Raw genomic sequence first — 25,244 nt, 5'->3', positions numbered from 1 at the left:
AGCCTAATCACAGTACAATTTGCAATGACCAATTAACCAGTTCATCTTTGAACTGTGGAAGTATGAAGAACTACCTATGAGATTTCATACTTCCTGACCAAATGCCCCTTTCCTGTTTTGTCTACATTACCCCTTTTGTGTTTCATTAGCTGTTGACTCCTTATAATAATAATAATAATAATTATTATTATTATTACACAAAATGCTGGAGGAACTTAACAGGTCAGGTAGCATCTATGGAAAAGAGTAAACAGTTAACGTTTCGGGCTGAGGTAATTCTCGGCCCGAAACGTCAACTGTATACTCTTTTCCATAGATGCTACCTGACCTACTGAGATTCTCTAGAATTTTGTGTGTGTTGCTTGGATTTTCTGCATCTGCAGATTTTCTTGTGCTTGTTATATTAGCTGTCTTTTGTTCCTTTGTGCTTCCCATTGCTTTTCCTTGTATCATGCTATTTCATTATTAGTGGGTCAGAAAGTCAGTGATACAGCAATAGATGTATCTACTTTAATCTTTTTTTTTAGTTTTTTAATTAATTGAAGAATCTTCCAACTCACCATATTCTAGTTATCTAGTTCAGCTTCAGGCAGTTTGTTTCTGCTGTGCATGGATGGGACCCAGGTCTTCACCTCATTGGCTCTCGAAGACGCCATCTGCAATATACTGATCATGATAATTTATGCTCTACAACTATTCTGGTTTTTTTTGTGTAAAAAGGCTAGAAAAGGAACGAGAAAGTAAAATACTGATTTCCAGTATCACAGTGCCTGAGCTAGCATTCAATTTGGTGCTGAAGAAAACAAATAGAGATTCCAATCTATTTTATTATAAAGACTCAATCATAGCTTAATCCCAGCACCATGTCGTGGCTTCTTTCTGAAGAACATAAACAGCAGGTGAAATCTTTCTAAAGAGCAAGAATAGAATTAAGGAAAGAGGAGGTTAGCATTGTGCCTTTTGTAGCTTCCTCATGAGTGTTCTTTAATCTTTGGATATAAAGGTTCTAATTTTGTTGTTGTATTAATTGAATAATACAATGGGCAGTTTGCTCTTGATCTTTGAAACCCCTGGATAATAGTGAAAACTAACTATAATTTGCTTTCAGAGATGGATCAGTATAACAATGACTTGTTGAAGTATTGATTTATTGTCTTTATATGAATAAAATCATTTTTTGCATGGATTCTCTGTTGGCACACTACCTCAGAAATATTAGTCAAATGTAATCATACAAAATTGTCCTCTAAGCTGGTCATGTTGATTTAATTTTGGATGACTGTTCCATTTTAAATAATTGTTAAAGAGAACAAAAAGTGGGCAACATACCTCTGATGACAGAGAGGTTGTACTTAATCTGCATTACTAAATGACCCAGGAAGGCTGCTCAAAGGGATTACAGAATAATTATGTTAATATGCAATTATCACCTCATTTTTTCTGCATTACCCTCAAGATGTAGTGCAATATGGGTGTTATAGCAAGTGCTGATAGTTTGCAAAAATACTGACATTTGAGATTTCTAAGGAAAGTCAATAAGGATAGCTTCATTATGGTCTCTTATCATAATGAATAAAAATTCTGACCTTTATATGCATGTTTTGTTCATGAGCATGGCTTTTGTTTGTGATTTGGATGCAGAGCTATAAAGGAAGGTATCCACATTCATTGCAGTATTGAAGGGAATCCAGCATATGCTGCAAGGTCTGCACTTTCAACAATATTTTATGTTGTAATTTGTGAATTTAATGACTTGTCAAACACCCCAATAATGAGTGCACAAAGAATTCATACTGCTGCTTTATGTTTATATTGCACTGGTATCTTTTAATTTTGTTGATTTTTATTATCCTTACAGAATTTAATTAGATGGTTTCATCCTTCTCCACCCTGGACCTTGATTTAAAAGCACATAAGGTTGTTAAGTTATGGGACTTGGATGTGCTGCTTCTATGTAACTTGTAGATAGTGTTGTTAATATAAAACTTCCAATAATGAGAACAGTAATCTGAGACCATTCGTGATTTTGTGAGGGTTTGCTATCCTGCTGTTCAGAGGGTACCACTGAAGTTTGCTTTAAGTGGGAAACGTCTGTTCTTTCTTTGAACCCCTAACACCAGAACAGATGGGTAGAATATGGAGCACGGAAGGTTTTACCTCTGAGGTGGTAACAGTGAAGCCACCACTCATTAACACTGAATTTACCACTTCGTTAGCAACGTTGCTTCCTGTTGAGAAAAGCTAGTTCAGGTACAGCATATTAAATTAACTGAGCATACATTTGGCTATGGATCTTGGACACCAGAGTCATTTTGAAATTAAAGCTTTCACCATTTCTGTGTGTGTTTCAGCTGGTTTTAAATGCTTGTTATTTTTTTTTGTTTGATTACAAATTAAATGAGAGCTTTTGGAAGGAAGGATGTGTTATAAAACTCCCATTGCTCACTGTCACAGCAATTAATTTTACAGCACTTGTTCTGTACAGGTTGCTCATATTGATTAAAATCAGTTAAGGTAAATGAGACAAACATTATAGCATTTCCAGGCTTGTTTTCCTATTCATTGACATTTTCAGTCGTGATTCTTAGCACCTGTTTGTACGTGCCCACCCCTTAGCTTCTGCTGCGTATTTAACACAGAGACTCATGCTGGGAACTGTTTTAGCACCATTTTAGAGTGATAACATTGAATATGATCTCATTGGAAGTGTATTTTGTTCCCATGGAAATTGGTCAATTTTAGCAGCAGCTGAGAGTTTTGAAGGGGAAACAGGAAGGTTGTAACTAAAATGTGTGGAATTTTGATTCTTCACACATAATTAAAGTCCCCAGTATTTGAGAACGACAGCAGGAATCGTTTTTCTTCAGCAACAGACAAGATGTAGATATAATAGTTGTTGAAACCACTAATCTCTTGGTTGATGAAGCAGTTGCACCTTTTAACTCAGTTGATTTAAGTCTTTATAATTATTTTATTCATGCAGTTAAACTAAGGTAAAATATTATAAATAAAATTTAATTGTTTTAAAAATTCTGTTGAGCACTAATATATAATTGAATGCATTCTTGAGATTTTGAATGATTTATAAGCCCATAAAGGCTTATAGGATAAACTTATTTAATAATTTACAAATTTCCATTCTGATTAAATAATACACATTAGAGATATAAAACTGTAGCTTAAATATATTGATTTTTTCTTTGACAATGTTAAACATTTAAGTAGTGTTGTATAAAAATGTATGATTAAAAATTACAAGTGTAGAGCAATACACAGATCAAATACTAATACTAAGGGAATAAAGAAGTAGAAAGAACTCATACTTTTAGTATTCAGCCATGTTATTATTTAATTGGCATTAAATTTTTTATAGGTTTGCATACCAGGTTAACCCAAAGCCTTTGGGTTGTTCACTTGTCTCAGAGATCTCTATTATGGTTATGACTTAATTGTATTTCATCATAAAAGGCCTGTCTTATACCTTGATAATGCTATAACCACAAAAATTGTATCTTTCCTTTGTGTATCGCTTTATTACTGATGATAATTTTCTATGTCTGCTACAACTGTATTAGTGGTGGATGGATGTTGACTTTTAAGAATTCATCACTGGAATTTAGAAGATTGAGGGGGAATCTTATTGAAACGTATAAAATTCTAAAGGGATTGGACAGGCTAGATGCAGGAAGATTGTTTTCAATGTCGGGGAAGTCCAGAACGAGAGGTCACAGTTTAAGGATAAAGGGGAAGCCTTTTAGGACCGAGATGAGGAAAAACTTCTTCACACAGAGAGTGGTGAATCTGTGGAATTCTCTGCCACAGGAAACAGTTGAGGCCAGTTCATTGGCTATATTTAAGAGGAAGTTAGATATGGCCCTCGTGGCTAAAGGGATCGGGGGGTATGGAGAGAAAGCAGGTACAGGGTTCTGAGTTGGATGATCAGCCATGATCATACTGAATGGTGGTGCAGGCTTGAAGGGCCGAATGGCCTACTCCTGCACCTATTTTCTATGTTTCTATCAATATTCATAATTTTAAAATGTTTTGCTTTGTACTTGTATCTGTGTAATAATTGTTGTTTTTATTACTTTCAGGATGAACAAAATTGAAGCCTCTGGATTGAAGTTGAGTAATACAGATAGCATGAAGACCCACATTAGTTCACCTGGTGCTAAAAGCGGATTTGGAGATGAAAAAGATCTCCCATCAACCACTGTTACCACAAGTATACCTCAGACCTTAACAGAGAATCAAATGTCAGTTCCCAAAAGCAATACTTTAAACTTGTCTAAACATCTGTCCAGGGACAGTTCTATAAAAGCCTTAAGTGGAACCCAGCAGACTGTGTTAATGCAAACTGGTGCTCCTACTGCTTCGAATGCAAAACTTACCTTGCCTACAGGAACTGCTGTGAGGGATGTACTTCCACAGCCCTCTTCAACTAAATCTTCCAACGCAAAGCAGTCTGATGTTTCCTTGGGTATTTCTCAGTCTCTGTGCCAGCCAGTTGCAGATTCCAGCTCATTGTCTCACTTTGTTCCTTCTGTTCAGGTTCCAACATCATCTGATAATTCAGATAAAGCTCAGCCGGTAGCCCCAGTCCTCTTGCTGGTCCCCAATTTAGTGCCTTTTCAGGGTCAAATTAAGACACAGCCTAAAATGACGAGTCCTTTGCCAATAGTGGACCACAAATCTACAGTCCAATCAAATGGTGCTTCTACAAGCCAGATGTCATATTGTAAAGAAAGTGAAAAAACGAATGGTAACAGAAGACATATAATGGGGAAAAGAACGTTAAGTTCTTCTGATATTCGTATGGCTGAATCAGAAACTTTAAATGACGTTGGCTTAAATTGGGACCCTGAAAAAGAATTCATGCAGTTCCTGCTTACAAAGGAAAAGGATGAACAGATAGTTCAAATTGATGGAAATTCCCATATCCAATCAAATCTGAACTACGGAAGAAAAAGGAAACGGAAAATGGACATTGTTCACATGGTGGATTTCTCTGAAGTGGAAAGTCCAAACATGCACCTTATACCTAAAAAGACTGCAGTTAATCTGGAAGGGATGAGACATGGTGAAGCAAAAGTTTCAGTTGTAAAACCAAAATACTTGCCTGCCAAAAGAAATCTTGTTGGTGAGACAGGATCAAACCTTCCCAAAGAAACTGTGGAAGCAATTAAACAGTTAATCTTCAGTGATTATAAATTTCCTGTCAAAAACCTAGAAGCAGCAAGAACAAATGTTGCTGCAACTGCACGAGTAGAAGAAACTTTACCTTTTGGTTCAACAGTTTTTCCTCCAGGTAGCGCTGTAACGATAGATGATCTACGCACCGGTTCAGAGTCGCATTCAGATGATGACACTGAGACAGAACCATCGTTTTACCCCTGCACTAAATGTAATGTCAATTTCAGGGAAAAAAAGCATTTGCAGAGACACATGATTTATCATTTAGAAGGACACAGTAAAACAAATCTGCCAAGACCTTATATATGTAAAGAATGTGGAATTGCGTTTCGTGACCGTGCACCTCTCCAAAAGCATAGGAGTCTTCATCAGGAAAAAAGGGAGCGGTTGATGGAGGAGATTCGTGAGCTCCGTACCTTTCAGGATGAAGGCCGGAATGCAAAATTACAGTGTCCGCAATGTGTATTTGGAACAAACTGCCCTAAAACTTTTGTGCAGCATGCTAAAACACATGAGAAGGACAAAAGATACTACTGCTGTGATAAATGCAACTTCATGGCAGCATCAATGGATGAACTCGAAGGGCATCAAATTTATATTCATGATGCAGTTAACAAGTCATTTCAAAAACCTTTGAAAGGTGTATCGTTAGAAAATTTATTAACTCATTGTAAATCAGGAGGCATTTATGTATGTAGGAAATGCCCTTTCACCACGCCAGTTAGGAGTATCTTTAAAAAGCATGTTAAATACTTGCATCAGCGTCTTTACCATGTTCAACATAAAAATGAACATGGAATAAAAATGCCTAGCTTGAGCTCAAAACCACTTAATTTGGTGAGTGACAATAAGACTGTATCACACGAATCTGAATATCTGAACAAATTTGTTGTAAAGGGAGGTATAAAAAGGGGGTTTGTTGCGCATAATGCACTAGGGAATTCCTCAGGACTGTACAGCAAGGTCACTGATAATGCTATTACTCAGAAGCCAAGCTACACAGCCACAAAGTATATACACCACTCATCTGATTCTGTGATAGATTATAGTAAATCTTCAACAAAGATTCTGACAGGATTAAACTCTAGTAACCAAAGGGTTAGCTTCCTACATCAAGACCATGTTCGAAAGCAGGGTGATAATGATGTCAGAGGGAACAATGTAATCCTGCTGTCGAAGGATCATGTTGTTAGTTATCAGCATTTAGGGAAATCTGATAATGATGTAGAGATAGTAAAAGATTTTCCTCCTTCATCTCCATTAATGGAAACAAATCATAGTGATACACGATTGACTTTGAACTTCCATCAGTCTGATGCTGAAGAGATGTCAGGAGAAACAGAATGTGCAGATGCGGGCGCTGTATCAGTTAGAAAATCTGTTAAGGATGTCATGGTTAGTGTGTCGGTTGGCAATAATATTTTGGATCAATATCCAGATGTATTTCACAAAGCACCTGTTGTTGTTTTGAATAAACTTGATCCATGTGAAAATTCATTAGAATGTGATGGTGAAGAAAACTCACCAGGAAGCGATATTGTGGAAACTGCTAACTGTATGAGTGATGCTACTGCAGTGACTGTTAGTGAGAATAATTTTGATGTTGATGATAAAGAAACTCAGTACTTCAGTACTGAAGTGCAGTTAGTTGATGAAAATGGCATTGATGATGATGATTTTGATACTTATGATGAGAGTGAAGAAGATGATGATTTTGTTAATTTTGATAATGACATTCATGATTATGGCAACAGTGACTATGGTAACCAAAGCCTTTACTCAGCGGAATATCAAGATGTTAGTCACAATCATTTTATTAATGAAGATTTTCATATCAATAATGATGCTAAATGTATAGAAGTTAGGGATCCAGTTCTTTATCAACATGATGCTCCACTTAATATAACCTATAATTGGACTGATTTTCACACTGAGAAGCGACCATGTCCGTACTGTCCAGCTGTATTTGACACAGGTGTTGGCTTGTCAAATCATGTTCGAGGACATCTTTATAGAGTTGGCTTAACTTATGATGCTCGTCATTTGGTTCCACCAGAGCAAATAGCATCCAGTGATAAGAGGCGGCGGATCAAAAAAAGTGATGCTCCTGTTAGGAGAATAAAGAAAGGTAAGTTTCATCTGTATGTGTGAGTATAAAAATAATCAAACATGGGGTCTTGAGTCCTGAATTTTTATTTAATATGTGTAAAACTTTAGTGACAAAATACACACACATATTGTTTAAAATGTCTGAAACAAGAAGATGAAACAAAGTGATACTAAAAGCCGACAGACTTCAATCAATCCAGGTATTTATACTGTATTTCAGAGGATCAATTCCCAGTGGATGGAGTAAGTCTAGATAAAAGGAAGGTTATATAATTAAATAGAAGATATGTGTGTCCTGTCTTTCAGTCAGAGGACTAACTAAATCTGTGGTAGGAATCAACCGTATACAAATGCAGAACTTACTCATCTCCCAATGAATTCCTCACAATTCCTATCAGAAGAATTTCAGATGAAGAGTAATTCAGTATTCCATTGAGTTGCTTACAGTTGCATGAAACTGCAACAGGTTACTTAGAAGACTCTGATTTGCATTGAGATCTTTTCTGCTCCTGTTGATGGATCAAAGACCATCGTGGCAGTATCAGATTTGAAATCTGAAAGATGAGATTGCTGATATAATCAAACCTCCCAAGATACTTGGAGACCAGTAATGTTTCAACACTACGCCTTTGTTATAATAAATCATTCTTTTTATTTATAACTTTAGTTAATAACAAAAGGAGTAAGAATATTTATTTCAAATGCAGAGGAATGGAACCATGGCCCAGTGGGAATGAAGATTGATTCTTACATATAGTAAATGCAAACCGTACAATACCTTAAAGTGTTGTCTTATAGCTACACTTTTATAAATAGAAGGTATTTGGAAGATACGTTTTATGAATCAGAAAAGACCCCAAAATTAAAAAAAAAACATACATCTAATCTGATAAGGATTTATGCCTTTTTTATTCATTATGTTGACAGTTTATGCTAGTTGAAATATATTTACCCATGTAGTCTTAGGATAGTTTTCATCTCTGGAAATCGTTCTTTAGTCCACTTGTACAGTTTCTATTGCAGCCAAATTTGATAGCAAATTTCTTCTGGCTTCTTGAAAGTTTAGATATCTGATTCCTATTTACTATAGGGAACCATTTATTTGACTACTTTAAATGACTTCAATAAAATGTTAGTGATTTAATATTAATCTGAACAGTTTAACTTTGCATGCAGATGTGTTGATCTGGTTGTTGATATCTCTAAAAGATCTAGTCATAAGTTCAAACCACTAGGTTGTGCTGTTTCCTGTCTCAGTTGGGAACAGAAGGAAGCAGCGAGGGACACCACTTTTGACCTTACTGCGTTTTAAAGCAAGAATACAATCAGGGTTCCAATTGCTGCTCACTACATCTGTTCCTAGAAGTGCATGACCATGGACATATAAAGGCTAAATTATATTTGGGACTTACGCTTTATTTGGCTGAATTGAATGTTGATGCAATTTCTGGAGAATAACTAGAATGATTGTGCAAAAAGTAGAAGGTGACATTGTGCAAAAAGGAAAGCAAATGTACTTTGAACTTAGAAAAGAAGTAAATGCACACATTTCTGACTTTTCAAAGATGCTTTTTTTGAGAAGCTGTCAGATTAAACCTTTTTTTAAAAAAAAATGGTTTCCTTATTGTTGCCTTAGCTGAATGGACCCGATAAGTCTTTTAGCTATATAGTGTCAAGAGATCATCCTTAATAGAAATATTTTGGTGCCATGAGTGCACTGTTCTACTCAAATCAGAAAGAGAAATGGTTTACTGTTGCTGCAGCATGATTCATCAATCAAAAGATTTTTGATGACTTCCTTGGTGTGGTGGGAGGGGTGACTATGCCTATTATGGCTGAGTCAACAATCCTGTGAAGACTCTTTTTGACTCTGCACATTGGAGCCTACATAGCAGGTTTTGATGCAACCAATCAAAATGCTCTCCACTATATGTTTAAACATTTTCTGGTGTATTTAGTGACATACCAAGTTCCCTCAAACTCCAAATAAAGTATACCTGCTGTCATGCCTTCTTCATGGTTGTATCAATATGTTTGGCCTAGAATAGATCTTCTGAGGTTTTGATACCTTGGAACTTAAAGCTGCTCACCCTTTCCACTGCTGATCCCTCAACAAGGAGTGGTGTGTGTTCTCCCAACTTCCCCTTTCTGAAGTCCATAATCAATTCCTTGGTCGTGCTGACATTGAGTGCAAGATTGTTTTTGGACACCACTCAACCAGCTGATCTAGCTCACTTCTGTATGCCTCCTTGTTGCTATCTGAAATTGTTCCAACAAAAGTGATGTTGTTGGCGAATATATAGATAGCATTTGAGCTGTGACTAGCCACCAAGTCATGAGTGTAGAGAGAGTAGAGCAGTGGGCTAAGTCACATCCTTGAGGGGCACCTGTGTTGATTGTTAGCAAGAAGGTTATGTTATTACTGATTGTGGATCTCCTGATGAGGAAGTCAAGGATGCACTTACAGAGGGATGTACAGAGGCCTAGGTTTTGAAGCTTGTTGATCAGTACTGATCAATTCAATCCCCAATCAGTTGAAGTTCATTGAATGTGATTGAACCTGTGGGAAATTGGTGTGGTGTGATAATTAGGGTGCCATGTAAGTTAGACAGAGATTCTCAAGTCCTCCATTCTGTTGAGAAATCCCAGTGTTTACACCAAACAAAAATATGTGCCAAATAGCTTCTGTACTTGAAACAGACAAATAAGGCCTTTCATATTAATTTCGGACTTCTCAAGATACATTGCAGACACTGAAGTATTTTGGAAGTGTAGTAACTGTTGTAGAACAGGGACAGACAATTTGTGCAAAACATTTGGCAACTGAAAGTGAAATGAAAGTGACCAGATATCTTTTGTTTTTGTGCTGACAGTCGCAAGAGTAATGTTGACCAAGATTTAATTGATATCTCCCCTATGCTACTTCAGAATATAACCGTGGGATGTTTTAAGTCCTCCTGAGAAGGTAGACAGGCCTTTGGCTTCATTGACAAGAACCTCCACTGAAGAGTGAGCCCAAATTTTAGTGCTCACGTTTCTGCTGTGGGACTTCAACATGGAATCTCCTGGCTCAGAAACAAGCATATTGATCCATGACAAGATTGTTGAGCATTGAGCATATTTCTGCTTTAGTGATATTTGAAAACCAGCTTAGCCAAAGTATATATATGTTAAGAAGGAACATACTGATGATGACTGATCTGCAATGTTCTTGTATGAATACTGTCAGTTGTTTTAGAGAAGATTCTTAAGATTTGTAATAGCCGACGTTTCATAATTTGAAAATGATAAATCAGAGCTTACAGGTAGAATTTTGCTTTGTGTAAGTGGTCTGAATTTTCCTTGTAGTTTGGAAATTTTGAAAATGTATACTAAAACTCTTAAGTATGTACTTAGTTATTCCTGAGAATGTAGAAGATTGATAGGAAATTGTGAGGGATATAGACAGGGTAAAATGGAAGCAGGCTTTTTTGACTGAGGTTGGTTGAGACTAGAACTAAAGGTCATGGGTTAAGAGTGAAAGGTGAAATGTTTAAGGGGAATATGGGGAGAATTCTTCACTCAGAATGTGGAATGTTTGGTGGATGCAGGTTCATTTTCAACATTTAAGAGAAATTTGGATAGGTATGCAGATGGGAGGGGTTGGTTCAGGTGCAGGATGATGGGACCAAGCAAGCAGATTAATAGTTCAGTACAGATTAGATGGCCCGAAGTGCCTGCTGCTTCTGTGCTGTGGTACTCTATGACTCCAAAATTTGCTGTGACTAAATGTTGCCAATCACAGTCAGTGAGAGTGAACCATGGGTCCAGATTGAAAGGTCTCAGCCTGAAATGTGTACCTCCATCATATATGACCTACTTTCTACCCTGTTTAACACAAGATTTATGAATTTTTTTTTACTGCTTTAACAACTCTTCAACCCAGAGAGTAACCATGGTATTAGTTCATTTTCATGTTGGCTTTTACACCCTCAAGTCAACAAACTATTTTTTTTTCCAATTGGTAAGGATCTTTTGTTTGTAGTTATTGAAGAGTAGTACATGGGAAAAACTAGTACTTTTTTTTACTATGAAGCTTCACAAATATGGAATATTGTTGATTACAGTTCAGTTATTTTTCCAGTCAATTCATCTGTGGTTTAGTTTACTTGTCTTGTTTCATCTTAGTACTGGTTGATTGATTTTTGACCTATTTTTTTTAACTGACCCTGTGGTTCCAGGTTTGCACTGAAATTTTCTGCTCTGATAGGTATATGCCAAATTATTTTGTGCACTCATCCTGAGTTTAGTGGAAGAATTTGATGACTTTTCCATTATACAAAATGGTGATTATGGATGCACTCCAGCAAGTTTTGGTCAAGCTAGGTGCTCTTTCCTTTTAGCTTCAGGTTAGCAAGGGAATCTCTGCTGGGAGATGTTATTTAAAAAGTCCATTGACTGAATGGCAACTGAATGTTACCCTCTTGCATGATTTTAGAGTTTGTTAGCAGCTTCTTTGAATGTATCATGGAAGGCCATGTTGGCAACTAACATAGGTCATTCCAGGAAAATTGGTTTTCCAGCAGAACTGTCTTCTGGGATGTTTTGTTTTGATAATATCATTGCTTCATGTATCATAATTATTGCCCATAAAAGTAACCTGAGACCAAAGCATTTTGGTCTTTGATGATTGGCCACTTCCCCTAAGGCAGATGACTTTACTCAGAGCCTCTCCCTCCCCCAATTGCCTCATGAATATTTAGTTTGTGTCTAACAGCTAACCAAACTAGTGTGGAGAGCTTCAACATACTAAATTACTGGAAACCGAGAAAAGGCAGGCAATACGATTGTGATTCCAGTGTGTTTTTAGAAAACACGATCAAGGAAAAAGTTTGAAATAATTGACTGCAGAGAAGGAGATGGAAGTTATTGGAAATGTAGATAGAGAAGAATAAAAAATTGGTAATGTTAAATAGAGATCATTGTGCATTTGTTGTCACAGATGTCATTAAATGAAACAAGTGGGTAATTAAAGTCCCATCAGATTTTCACTGGCTGCGATTTTGATGGATTGCTAAAAGTTTTGGGTAGAGCAAAATTTAAAAATGTCATAGAGCTGATTTAAAATATGTTTCTATCTTCTATATTTGGCTGTTAATAAGTTTTAACCCAGAAACATGAGTCCAGTATCTCAGAATAGAGTGACAAGATCTATTAGGTTAAGCAAAGACCATTAGACTATTAGTGTGATTTCATATTGCTGACCTAAGCCTTAGACATTGTGATCATTGTTATGTGGTCCAGATGTTTCAATAGCCACCATGATGGCAAAACATACTAAATTCTTTGTGTCAGACATTGCAAAAGAAATCAGTCTTTTTGTGTAAATGTGTGTATTTAAACTTGAGTTGTTCTACATTAAATCTTGATGTAAGTTATTAGGCAGAAATAGATTTGACTCACAGCTGCTAATGATTCTATTAAATTAAAAAAATTAAACTGATTTTTATTCACATGAAACTGAACTAATTGATTAAGCACTTTTTTCCATTTTAGTAGAGCCATGATTGCTTTTTTCCTTATTAAATTAATTAGATTGGGTAATCCCATTCTCATTTTGTTTCCACAGAAGTGAAATCTGGATCATCAACTGAGAATACATGTCCTCTGTGTGGGGGCTGGTTTGACACAAAGGTTGGCCTGTCAAATCATGTCCGTGGTCACTTGAAGAGGTTGGGGAAAACAGAACTGGAAGCACACAAATCCCCACTCTGCATTTTGACTGAAATGATGCAAAATGAAGCAGAAGCTGAAAATATTGCAAAGTTGTTGAGTAGCAAACAATTTAGATATAAGCCCTTTGTTTCACAGAAATTTGCAACAAGTGATGGCCTATTTCTTGCTCCAAATGGTATAACTATAAAACTGCAGCAAAATGAGATGAAGACAAAATCCTTCCCCTTACCACAATTAGACCTCAATGATGACCTCCCCGACCTGCAGCCAGGAAAATACAGTGAGACACATGAACCGTCAAGTTCTCTGATGCAAATTCTGAAGACTAAATTTGGAGAGGAAACACGATTACCAATAAAATCCCAGCCAGGAAGAGGTCATGTTCAAACTGCAAAGAAGCGACTGCCTAATCACAGACGCCCCTTTCATCCACAGTTTGGCAGTTCATTTTTGCAGCCTAGTGTATCATCACAACCAGTGACAAGTGCAGATATGACTTACCAAACAGGTTAGCCATCCTTGTGTTAATTTACAAAATAAGCCAAAATTGAGGAATGGAATATAAAGGCTTTGAGGAATTTGATGCACTTAAGAGCACTTTGAAACTGATGTGTTAAACTTTGTTGCCAGAGCAGTTTTATTTGCTATGATTAATCTCAAAGCTTTCTTCGGAGATACAATGCTTTGTAAAACTATTCAACCCCCAACCCTTTGTTCACATAAATGAGGGATTTTGATCAATTTAATTGAGAATTTTTATTTGTGAATCACATGTTCCTTTTTTCACAGTAGAGCCACCTGCCCCCCCCAAAAAAAGCGCAAATTGTAAAGCATGAAAAACTAAAAATTCAAAAACTAAAATGTCAGCAGTTCAAAAGTATTCATCTCCTTTGCCCAGTTGAGCCACTTCTCATAGCTATTATAGCCAGTAGTCTTTGGGAAAGTCTCTTATTAGCTTTTCACAACATGATGGAGCGAGGTTTGCTCGTCCCTCCTTGTAAAATTGCTCAAGCTGTGTTGGGTTAGTTGGGAAGTGGCAGTGGACTTGAGGACTTGCCAGAGATGTTTGATTGGATTAAGGTCAGGACTCTGACTGGACCACTCAAAGATATAAATTTTCTTAATTTGAAGCCACTTCATGGTTGCTCTGGCAATGTGCTTTGGGTCATTGTCCTGTTGAAAGACCAGCTTCCTCCCCAATTCAAGCTTTTTGGTAGAGGCTAGCAGGTTTTTATCCTGGATCTTTCTGTATTTAGCAGCATTCATCTTCCTATCAATCCTGACTGGATTTCCAGACCCTGCTGCTGAAAAGCATCCCCACAGCATGATGCTACCTCCACCATACTTTACAGTAGGGATGGTATTACCTGGCTGATGCACAGCATTAGATTTATGCCACACATACTGCTTAATGTTGAGGCCAAAAAGTTCCACTTTATTTTCATCCAATCACAAGACCTTCTTCCACACCGCAAGGTTGTGGACAGTGAGGAAGGCTATCATGGGTTTGCAGAGGCATCTGTATCAGCTGGAAAAAAATGGCGAATGAAATTTAATGCAGACAGGTGCGAGCTTTTGCACTTTGATAGGACCAACCAAGGTAGGTCTTACATAGTGTACGGTAGGACACTGAGGTGTGTGACAGAACAAAGGGATCTGGGAACACATCCATAATTCGTTGAAAGTGACATCACAGGAAGATTGGGTCATAAAGAAAGTTTTTGGCACATTGGCCTTCATAAATCAATGTGTTGAGTACAGGAGATGGGATGTTATGTTTAAGTTGTAGAGGACATTGTTGAGTCCTAATTTGCAGTGTTGTGTGCAATTTTGGTCACCTACCTAGGGGAAATATGTAAACAAGGCTGAAAGAGTATAGAGAAAATCTACAAGGATGTTGCTGGATCTGGAGGACCTGAGTTATAAGGAAAGATTGAATAGGTTAGGACTGTATTCCTTGAAACATAGAAGATTGAAAGGAGATTTGATAGAGGTATACAAAATTATGAGAAGTATAGATAGGGTAAATGCAAACAGGCTTTTTCCACTGAGATTGGGTGGCAGTACCACTAGAAGTCATGGGTTAAGGGTGAAAGGTGAAAAGTTTAAGGGGACATGATAGGAAACTTCTTCACTCAGGGTTGTGAGAGTGTGGAATGAGCTGCCTGTACAAGTGGTGCATGTGAACTCGATTTCAACATTTAAGAGAAGTTTGGATCAGTACATGGATAGTAGGGGTATAGAGGGCTGTGCTCCTCATGCAGGTAATTGGAAATGGGCAGTTTAAAGGATTTTGGCATGGACTATATGGACTGAAGGGCCTGTTTCTGTGCTGTACTGCTCTATGACTCTGTCTTTACAGTTTCTTCAAAGTGATGCTTTGCAAAGTCTCTATGGGTAAGGATATGCTTATTTTTAAGCCAGAGCTGCTTCCTTGCCACTCTTTCATTAATACTTTTTTTAATGTAAGGCCTGAGGGATTGTTGAACTATGAACTTCATCTCCAGTTGCAGCCACTAACTTCTGCAGCTCACTCAGAGTGACTGCTGGCATCATAGTGCCATTCTTTCTGGTGACTAAGTAGAGGGGCAGTGTGGCTATGGTTTCATATTTTTCCACTTTTTCATGGGCTACACTGAGGGTATGTTCAGTGCCTTTGAGATTGACTTGTATCCTTCCACAGCTGTGTTTCTCTATTAACATCTCTTTGACTTGCCTTGAATTCTCTTTTTCTCTTCATCTTGGTTTACTCTGTTGAAAATCTACCATACTGTTGGACCTTACAGAGAAAGGTATTTATGCAGGTGATCCTCCAATTTTCCACATCAACAGGTTGGCTGAGTTGGTAAGGTAATAGGCTACATTGCACCTGAGGAAAGTTAGCGTAGTAATTGCAATTGGAATGAATACTTTTTCAGCCTGACTATTTTGGTTTTTACTTTTTAGTAAATTACTGACAGGTTTTGGAATTTTCATTTTGATTTGACAAGATGCCCAATGTTTTGTAGATTAGATCAAAAACTCTAAAGTATGAAAATAGTTGTGGGATCTGAATACGTTTACAAGGCACTATAATTGATGTTTCATTCTGTGCTATTGCAGGATGTAGAATTAAGTTTTAACAGGTTAATATGCCCTCTTAGACCCTGAAAATTGATGTGTTTTGTTCATCCATTATCTCCATTTATATCCCTGTAATTTTGAACGTGGCTTGAAATGGACAAAGCCATTTTTATTAACATAATGTAAGCTTTAGTTCCAGGCATCAAAATCAAGAGTTGCATCATTACGTTCATCATTTCTACAATAGACTTAAAACATCATGAATAAGCAAGAGCTTTTCAGTATCACATTCAGATAGATTAGTTATCACCCAGTTGTGAGTTTGCTGATTTGAGTTTTAAGTCGTGTTAGTTATAGAAACTGATTTAAAAATTTTGAAGTTAACCACTGAGATTTTGATCTGCTGTCTATGACAAATCCTGGGTTACCAAACAGATGTAGTAATTGGGATTTATTATGGCTGGAGGAGGAACAAGCAGAGTAGCAGGTGAGTGCACAGGAAGCAGGACAGAAACTTACACCACAGTTTAGCCCAAGTGGTGTACAGATCATCTATTCCTGCATATACCGTGGCATGCAAAAGTTTGGGCACCCCTGGTCAAAATTTCTGTTACTGTGAATAGCTAAGCAAGTAAAAGATGACCTGATTTCCAAAAGGCATAAAGTTAAAGATGACACATTTCTTAAATATTTTAAGCAAGATTACTCTTTTATTTCCATCTTTTACAGTTTCAAAATAAAAAGGGAAAAGGGCCTGAAGCAAAAGTTTGGGCACCCTGCACAGTCAGTACTTAGTGACACTCCCTTCGGCAAGTATCACAGCATGTAAATGCTTTTTGTAGCCAGCTAAGGGACTTTCAAATCTTGTTTGGGGGATTTTCGCCCATTCTTCCTTGCAAAAGGCTTCTAGTTCTGAGATTCTTGGGCTGTCTTGCATGCACTGCTCTTTTGAGGTCTATCCACAGATTTTCGATGATGTTTAGATCGGGGGACTGTGAGGGTCATGGCAAAACCGCAGCTTGCGCCTCTTGAGGTAATCCATTATAGATTTTGTGATATGTTTAGAATCATTATCCTGTTGTAGAAGCCATCCTCTTTTCATCTTCAGCTTTTTTACAGATGGTGTGATGTTTGCTTCCAGAATTTGCTGGTATTTAATTAAATTAATTCTTCCCTCTACCAGTGAAGTGTTCTTTTTGCCACTGGCTGCATCACAAGCCCAAAGCATGATCGATCCATCCCCGTGCTTAACAGTTGGAGAGGTGTTCTTTTCATGAAACTCTGCACCCTTTTTTCTCCAAACATACCTTTGCTCACTGCGGCCAAGAAGTTCTATTTTAACTTTATCAGTCCACAGGACTTGTTTCCAAAATGTATCAGGATTGTTTAGATGTTCCTTTGCAAACTTCTGACGCTGAATTTTGTGGTGAGGACACCAGAAAGGTTTTCTTCTGATGACTCTTCCATGAAGGTCATATTTTTGCAGGTGTCGCTGCACAGTAGAACAGTGCACCACCACTCCAGAGTCTGCTAAATCTTCCTGAAGGTCTTTTGCAGTCAAACGGGGGTTTTGATTTGCCTTTCTCGCAATCCTACAAGCAGTTCTCTTGGAAAGTTTTCTTGGTCTTCCAGACATCAACTCGCACTCCACTGTTCCTGTTAATTGCCATTTCTTAGTTACATTATGAACTGTGGAAACAGCTACCTGAACATGCTTTGCTCTCTTCTTATAGCCTTCTCCTGCTTTGTGGGCATCATTTATTTTCATTTTCAGAGTGCTAGGCAGCTGCTTAGAGGAGCTCATGGCTGCTGGTGGTTGGGACAAGGTTTGAAGAGTCAGGGTATTTATAAAACTTTGAAATTTGCATCACCTGGCCTTTCCTAACGAAGACCGTGAATAAGCCATAGCCCTAACAAGCTAATTAAGGTCTGAGACCTTGGTAAAAGTTATCTGAGAGCTCAAATCTCTTGGAGTGCCCAGACTTTTGCATGGTGCTCCTTTCCTTTTTTCCCCCACTCTAAAATTGTACAAAACAAAAATAATACACTAGTCTTGCTTAAAATGTTGAAAAGTATGTTTCATCTTTAACTTTATGACTTTTGGAGATCAGTTCATCTTCTACTCACTTAACTATTCACAGTAACAGAAATTTTGACCGGGGTGCCCAAACCTTTGCATGCCACTGTAAGAACAAAATACTGAAATCACTCATTGTGCTTTAGTATGAACTGCTTCACTTGTTGAATATTACACCTGTGGCTAAGAAAGTGACTGGGCTTGAAATTTTATGATTGGGTTATTATTATGCAGGCTGCATTTGTCAGTTGCCTATGCATTCTTGCATCCAACAGGGACAAATAAGATAACTGCTTGTTCCAGGTGCTTAAACTCTCTTGATAGAAACTACAAAGCAAAGATTGAACATCCGTCAAACCCACATTTATGGCCCACATCATGCCTAAACTATTTGGTATATGTCAGCAAGATGTGCTTTATTTTTTCAGTCCTTTGTAGGAAAACTGCCATGTAATAATTTTTATTGTTCAAGTTATAGTAAAGTGGAACAAGACTGAATGGAATTTAAACTTTGAATAGGACACTCAGTTTCCCAGGTCAATCATTAAACATGGTATTAATACCAGGTAATAATCTTTCAGCTTTGACACATTCTTCTAGCTCAAACAATTGCTGTCAAAATGCTCTCCTTCCATCCGCAGGGAAGACCATGTGCTCCATCTTCAGTACTTCAAGGACATTGCTGAAAGTGGTGTTATGTTAATAGTTGTCGGCTTTTGAATAAAGTGATGCGGTACTCACAGTGCTGCGTTCCCCTACTCGCCATGTCCTTTAAGTCTTACGGACTTTGAATTGCATTTTCCCCAGATGAATTCTGATAATTAGCCCTTTTATACAGTAAAGTCGCCCATTATTTACAATAAGGAGAATAGTTAAATTAGCTTAAGCATCACAAACTTCATCCAGTAAGTGATGTAATCATTCTCCACATTACAGTTTGCACTTTGTGATCATTTAGGGTGAAACTTAATACTTGTCCTGTGGATGCTAAAATTATTTAGATTTGCTTTTGTCTAAATGAGGGTTCTAAAAGGGCTGCAAGTACAAAAAGACACTATTTTCAATTTTTTTCCCCCTAAACCCTGAATCAAAATAGTTAGGCTGTCAATTTCTTCCTGAGTTTTTCTATATGCCTAAAATAGCAGTCTACATTATCTCACCAACACAGGGTAAACAGCTGTCTTAGATTTTTTGTTATTACTTACATATTTTAAAAACTTGTAAAAGTAGATTCATGATTATTAATTGGGTATGTTTTTGATGCTGCATTTTATCTATACAGTTGTGTATACTGTTTGTTAATTTGGATGTTGGTCCATTCTTTGTTCAGTGCAGAGGTTTGAGTGCAGCCATCAGAATTACAAATCATTAGCTTTCATTATTGACTGAACATGCAAAGTGATGACTGTACAAAAGCACTAATTTAAGTGTTGTATTTAACAGCTGTTCACCAGTCTGTTTTATTTTACCACCTTACCTCCCATGCCTTCATCAGCTATTTCATGTGAAGTAAAAGAGCCATTTACAGTCCCTTCATTCCCCAAGCAGCTTTTCTCAATATTTGATTAAGTACTGTATTTACAACTTTGTCAATACTTTGGTGTAGTGCTGCTTGACTTCCAGTCTAGCACATACCTTGTCTTCCCAGTGCAATCCAATGTCTTACACAAATTAATAAAGCCCTTTGCTTTATACACTTTATACATTGTATATCTCAGGTTGGGTTCAGTAATTGTGAATAGACATTACGTTATTGTATAACATTAATTTCTGTTTTAAATATCAAGGCATTTAATCATTTATTGTGAATGTTTACCTTGAACATAAGGAGAATTGAAATATTAACCATTGTCTTTTAGTAAAAAGCTAGAATTTAGCTAAATGCTAGAATAAAGGTATAGATATTAACATAATACTGATCAAATGCAGAAAGTAAAACTATAAAATAGCCTTATTTTACATATTTGCAGATTTTCAGAAGTTTTAATTGACTGCAAATGAATCTTATCAATTTAAATTATTGCTTTCCATTTTTGTCAAAAGGACATCCTGTGAAGTTAAGAACTTGTGTTCATTGTCATGCAACCTTTACAAGTGCAGTTAGCCTGGCAAATCATCTCAGAGTCTATGCAAGAAGAAAGCAAGCTGGGGATCTGACTGGCACTCGTAAGTTTTCTTTACTTACTTTTTTAATGTTCTTTGGGTGGGCTTTAAATCACATGTAAAATATTTTAGGTGCATAAATTGCTGAGCACTTGCCTTTTAACATCTTAAGTACTTAACTGTGATATTTTATACAAGCTTGGTGAACAGTGGGTTGACTACTAACCAGCAGTGAGGTTAATACCTCCCACTGTGGTGATTCACCAAAATTGTTAAAGTTGTAGCAGACCCGTGTAACTGATATGAGGAATCCTGATGTGTGCCTTTGTGTTAAACCCAGGCATACAGGTAGTGTTGGATAAAGGACTTGAACCAATTTTAGTTCATGATCCAACATAAATATGAAACTTTCCTGATGTCATTTTACAGACCAATGCATCTAGTTTGCTGAAAACTGTATGGATAAGATCCGTCACATATCTGTGATTCTGTAAATAAGAATGTTTCAGCTCGACCCTGTGATTCCATTGATCTATTTAAACAGGAAAATGGATGATTGCAACTCTAATACAAACTTTGTAAATTTTGGTAGTTGTGCTCAAATTCATATAACAACACACAAAAAATGCTGGTGGAATGCAGCAGGCCAGGTAGCATCTATAGGAAGAAGTACTGTCGACATTTCGGGCCAAGACCTTAGTTGTTGTGTTTTTAGTTATGAGGTTTAATGAACACTTGCTTGTTTTTGAGATAGATCATGAAATAGCACACTAATAATTAGAAACAGAAATGTATTGTGAACTAGTCAAATATGGGTAACAGAACCTTTAGATATATGGTTAAATTAGTGGTTTTAACCAGTAATTATTTTAGTGGTTTATTCTTTAACAGTACAGTGACATAATTGCATCCGTTCAGACTGCTTGTGCAGACTGATGATTCTTTCATTGTGAATAACAAGGTTATTTAAATTTTTAATTGATTCTTTCTCTAGTCTTAAGATTTGCATTTTTTAAAAATATACCTGGAGTAATGTAATTAAATTGAAAGAAACACACAATACAAATGTAATGGCAGGATCAGTATTGCTTTCATGATATGTGACCCATGTTGTGGTTTGACCTCTAGTTAATGACGGGCCAGTGGTAGTGATGGTATACCTTGTTCTAATTTCTTAATGTACAAAATAAGTCATAGCAGGTAGTTTCTTGCTGTGCATTGTCACAACTAAGGCCGACATCTTCCATACCTGTAGATTTCCCAATAGTAACAAGTGGCATTGTAGATCACTCATTTCTTCCATCCTGTGAAGTCAATGGAGCGGCTTGTTGCACTGACTCTAATCTAGCTGGCACTTTCTGGGACTTAATACATGAGAAATCAATTCTGGACCCATAAGTATGATCCATTACCTCAAGTAGTGTGTGCTTGCTCTCAAAGCAGAAGAACAAAGATATTGCTGAAATGAATAATAGAAATGAGAATTTTGTAGGTGTAGCTAAATATTTTTTAATTGTGCAAATTTGGTGACAAATGGATTCCTCGAGTGTTTCTGATGATGTTGTAATCAGGCTAAATGTAAAGTTTAAGTTAGTTGCTGTTTGCAAGAAAAATGAAACCTATTCCTAAAGCTATATTTTTCCAGCTTTTGACTGCAAGCAAAAGAGGTCACGATCACGGTCTGGGACCAAAAAGAAGTCTTCCCTATTTGTTCCATCTCTTGATGATGCTTATGTACTCAAGTGCAGGTAAGGAATTTGCAGGTGCGGAACTTCATTGCAAGTGCATTTCAGCTTATGTTGCAGATTAAAATAATTTGTATATCCATAATAATATTGCTGATGGAGATTTAAGGATTGCTTTAGATTAAACATATTTAGTTTTTAAAAGTATTTTAATTAATGGCTAGCATTTTCAGTTACATGCAGTTTTCTCTGAATTAATCTTACTGGATATTAATTTCTTGTCTTAGAATTTTAAAGAAGTCATAGCAATAGAAACATCAACATGAATGCTAGATTAATCAGAATTGTGCTTTTGTTACTTACCTCCAGGTTCTGTGATCTGGTCTTCCGAGGTCCACTTTCTGTCCAAGAAGATTGGATCAAGCACTTGCAGCGGCATGTTGTTAATGCAAATCTTCCTCGCACTGGTGCTGGAATGGTAGAAATTTCACTGCCATCAAAAGAAAATTTCCCAGTAACTGAATCATCGTTTTCTTTATTAATGGCACAGACAGCTTCCTAAAATTATCTGATAGTGATGAATTAATCTGCTGTAAATTTGATCTGGTGTTTTTCTATTAGCACCTAGTAAAAGTGCATTCTATTACCCATTAGAAAGCTTAATAGATCATTGCAACGATGTAAGCTATTTATAACCTTAAAATAATTTGAAAATGCTTGATTTTGTTAAAAGCTCAAATAATTATACATATATTGAAAAATATAATTCAATAATTAGATCACCAGCCAATCAGCATGAAGAATCCTGTTTCTAGATTTGCCGCAATTTGGACAAAGCTGTAGATACGATGAAGAAGATAGTTTACAATAGCTAGTGCTAGATATTAGCATAAGCAGCAAGTCAGATGTTTCCCTAATCATTTCGGAAAGATAGTCCTTTTGCCTGAGGAACCTTATGGCAGCAGGAAATGAAGCATTCAATTTCACTGACACATTTACGAACACTGTTCTAACTTCCAATTTAGTAAGGAAGCGACATTCCTGTTTAGCATTGCATGTAACAACTGTGGATGGTTATCTTTGGTTGCAGCAGAAGTGTTTAATTTTAAACAAAAACTTAAAAATAGTCCCCCCCCCCCCCCCCGACACACACACAAATTTGCAGAGGTTCTTGTTTACTTGCAATTTCATGAAATGTGTTTTTTTACATCAGTACTATACCTTTAAAGTATGAGACATAAACTGTAATACTTGTTTTGTTTTTAATTCCATCCTTGCCTCCCCCCCCCCCCCCATTGCAAAATGCTTGGAGATATACTTACTATTCCAGCCAGGAGAGCAGAATGTCCTAAGTCCTTCCAGAGTCACTATCTGTGCTGTCCTTTGTCTGGAGGTATGATTCGAGTGAGGAGAGAACGGTTCTTTTCATTCAAACTGCCACCTGTCAGAGTGTTGGGAATAATAAAAGCTTTCCAAGCATGTGTGTGACAGTGATCAGCCACTTTAGTATTCGTACTTTTAACTTAACGATGATGAGCACTCTCGAGTACAGTTCCCAGGCCACATTACAAAGTATGGCGATATTAACACTAGTAATATGTAAAGCATAGTACGTACAATATTTTTTCCCATTCAAAAACTCAGAATGCAGCAAAACTAAAAAATACACTTCAAGTATGATTCAATTTTTGTTTTTTTCCACCAAGCATTTTTCTACTGGACTAAAATCTCATTATATTTTTTTTATGTAGCAATCTTATTTGAATACTTTGTTCTCAATTCCTGATTTTATTTTCATCAGTTTTGTTGAAATTGAAATCTAGATGGCTGCTCGCTATTATGCAATTGCTTGTACTTTTAGGTCTATACTAATACATCTAACATTGTCAGTAGGAGATTTTCTAGTAGCCAGATCTATTTTGAATATGGCAGTATGTAGATAATAGTTCCCCAAGTCTAGTGATTACTGTATTGCTGTACATTTTAGCATATTAATTGTTTTAGAATTGTCATGTTCTTAGAAAGGGGCATTTAAATATTTTTTTTCCCTGACAAAGGTCAGTATTCACCTTCCTAAGGATAACTCAACAAAATGTATGTACTTGTCTTTTACTAGGTTTAGCATGTACATAAATACCAGGTGCATTGCTATGGAGATGGATATTATTGGATTTTATATTTGTATTTTCTAAAATAGGCTGAAATAGTATTTAACCAGTTGACTTATTTGGAGTAGGTTTACAGGTACTGATTCAATGTAGCTTTTAATTTGCTGAAACTAAAAGTAACTCCTGCCTAACTTTTTTTGAGCTCCCTGTATTTCATAATTGGATATTGTAAAAGTATATTTTTTCTGTACAATTTTATCTTAATTGTAAAGGAAAGCATGTTCTTTACAACTCTGAACTCACCTAAGAGATAAGAGTTTCTTGAAAATTCACTGTATCTTTTAGGCATTTTTATGCCTGATTACTGTGTATCCAACAAGAACACTGGTATATGATATTAAGTGCTCAGATGTGATTGTGCACGCTCATATTTGTAAGTAAACTGTGTAAACACTATGTGAAATGTGCTATTACTACAAGTCTACTTATCTAGTGGCAGAAATAAAATGTACAGTCATATAATTAACACAGGTTTGATGTTTGTGTCCTTATTATCCCACAATTAATTTATTCAGCCAGATGATATTAATAAATGTGTATCAATTGATACAGAATATTTGCAATAATGGCTGTTAACATTGCTGAACCTCAATTTACACCAGGAATATGAATTATGTGACTGTGCTCATCTTCTGATTATGTATTAGTTCGTGTTTGTTTTTAATTTTACAATTCTGCTGATTCTCATTGATCTCTGGCAGTTAGTGGACTCTGAGCTGCAGTGTGTTCCACTGAAACTTAATAGAAATGAAACATGTATTGCTAATAAATACTTTCAAATTTTATGTGCTTCTTTTTACCTGACTGTGAGGATAAACTTTGCCATGATTTGGAGAAAAGATTTGTTTTCTTCCATCTACCAGCTAAGCTAAGCATGCAGTTCAACTGTGAAGTCTGTTTATCAGCAGTTACCTTTAACATTGTAAATGGAAGCAAGTCTGGGATTAAATACTAAATCTGTCATTTTGCTCTGCTGCTGCACTGATCATGGAATCACTGGGCACCTGTCCATATTGCTAAGATTCCATAGCTATTATGCCTCTTTGTTTCTTAAGATAGTAGTTCTGTAAGTGTTGAAGAAAGTTACAAAACAGTTAATTTTACAGAAGTGTAAGCTTTTAATGTTTTTGA

The 25,244-nt window shown here is 36.6% G+C and overlaps 1 protein-coding gene across 5 annotated transcripts in view; it reads left to right on the top strand.

Annotated features, from left to right (window-relative positions):
* Window positions 1-24,579, top strand: part of LOC140736757 (zinc finger protein 644-like) — a 123,695-nt gene extending 99,116 nt beyond the window's left edge. For 4 of the 5 annotated variants that reach the window (XM_073062654.1, XM_073062653.1, XM_073062652.1 and 1 more), the window contains 5 exons: window positions 4,095-7,321; window positions 12,911-13,525; window positions 20,201-20,323; window positions 21,906-22,008; window positions 22,315-24,579. In XM_073062654.1, coding sequence (XP_072918755.1) covers window positions 4,095-7,321; window positions 12,911-13,525; window positions 20,201-20,323; window positions 21,906-22,008; window positions 22,315-22,507 — 4,261 coding nt within the window. In that variant the 3' untranslated portion in view covers window positions 22,508-24,579. Of the gene's footprint in view, window positions 1-4,094; window positions 7,322-12,910; window positions 13,526-20,200; window positions 20,324-21,891; window positions 22,009-22,314 lie in introns of all 5 variants that reach the window. The other variant, XM_073062656.1, reaches the window with a different exon arrangement.
* The last annotated feature ends 665 nt before the right edge of the window (window positions 24,580-25,244 follow it).

The sequence above is a fragment of the Hemitrygon akajei genome, chromosome 12 (genome assembly GCF_048418815.1).
Source record: "Hemitrygon akajei chromosome 12, sHemAka1.3, whole genome shotgun sequence".
Classification (NCBI taxonomy): domain Eukaryota; kingdom Metazoa; phylum Chordata; class Chondrichthyes; order Myliobatiformes; family Dasyatidae; genus Hemitrygon; species Hemitrygon akajei.
This window is presented reverse-complemented; position numbering and strand designations above follow the sequence as displayed.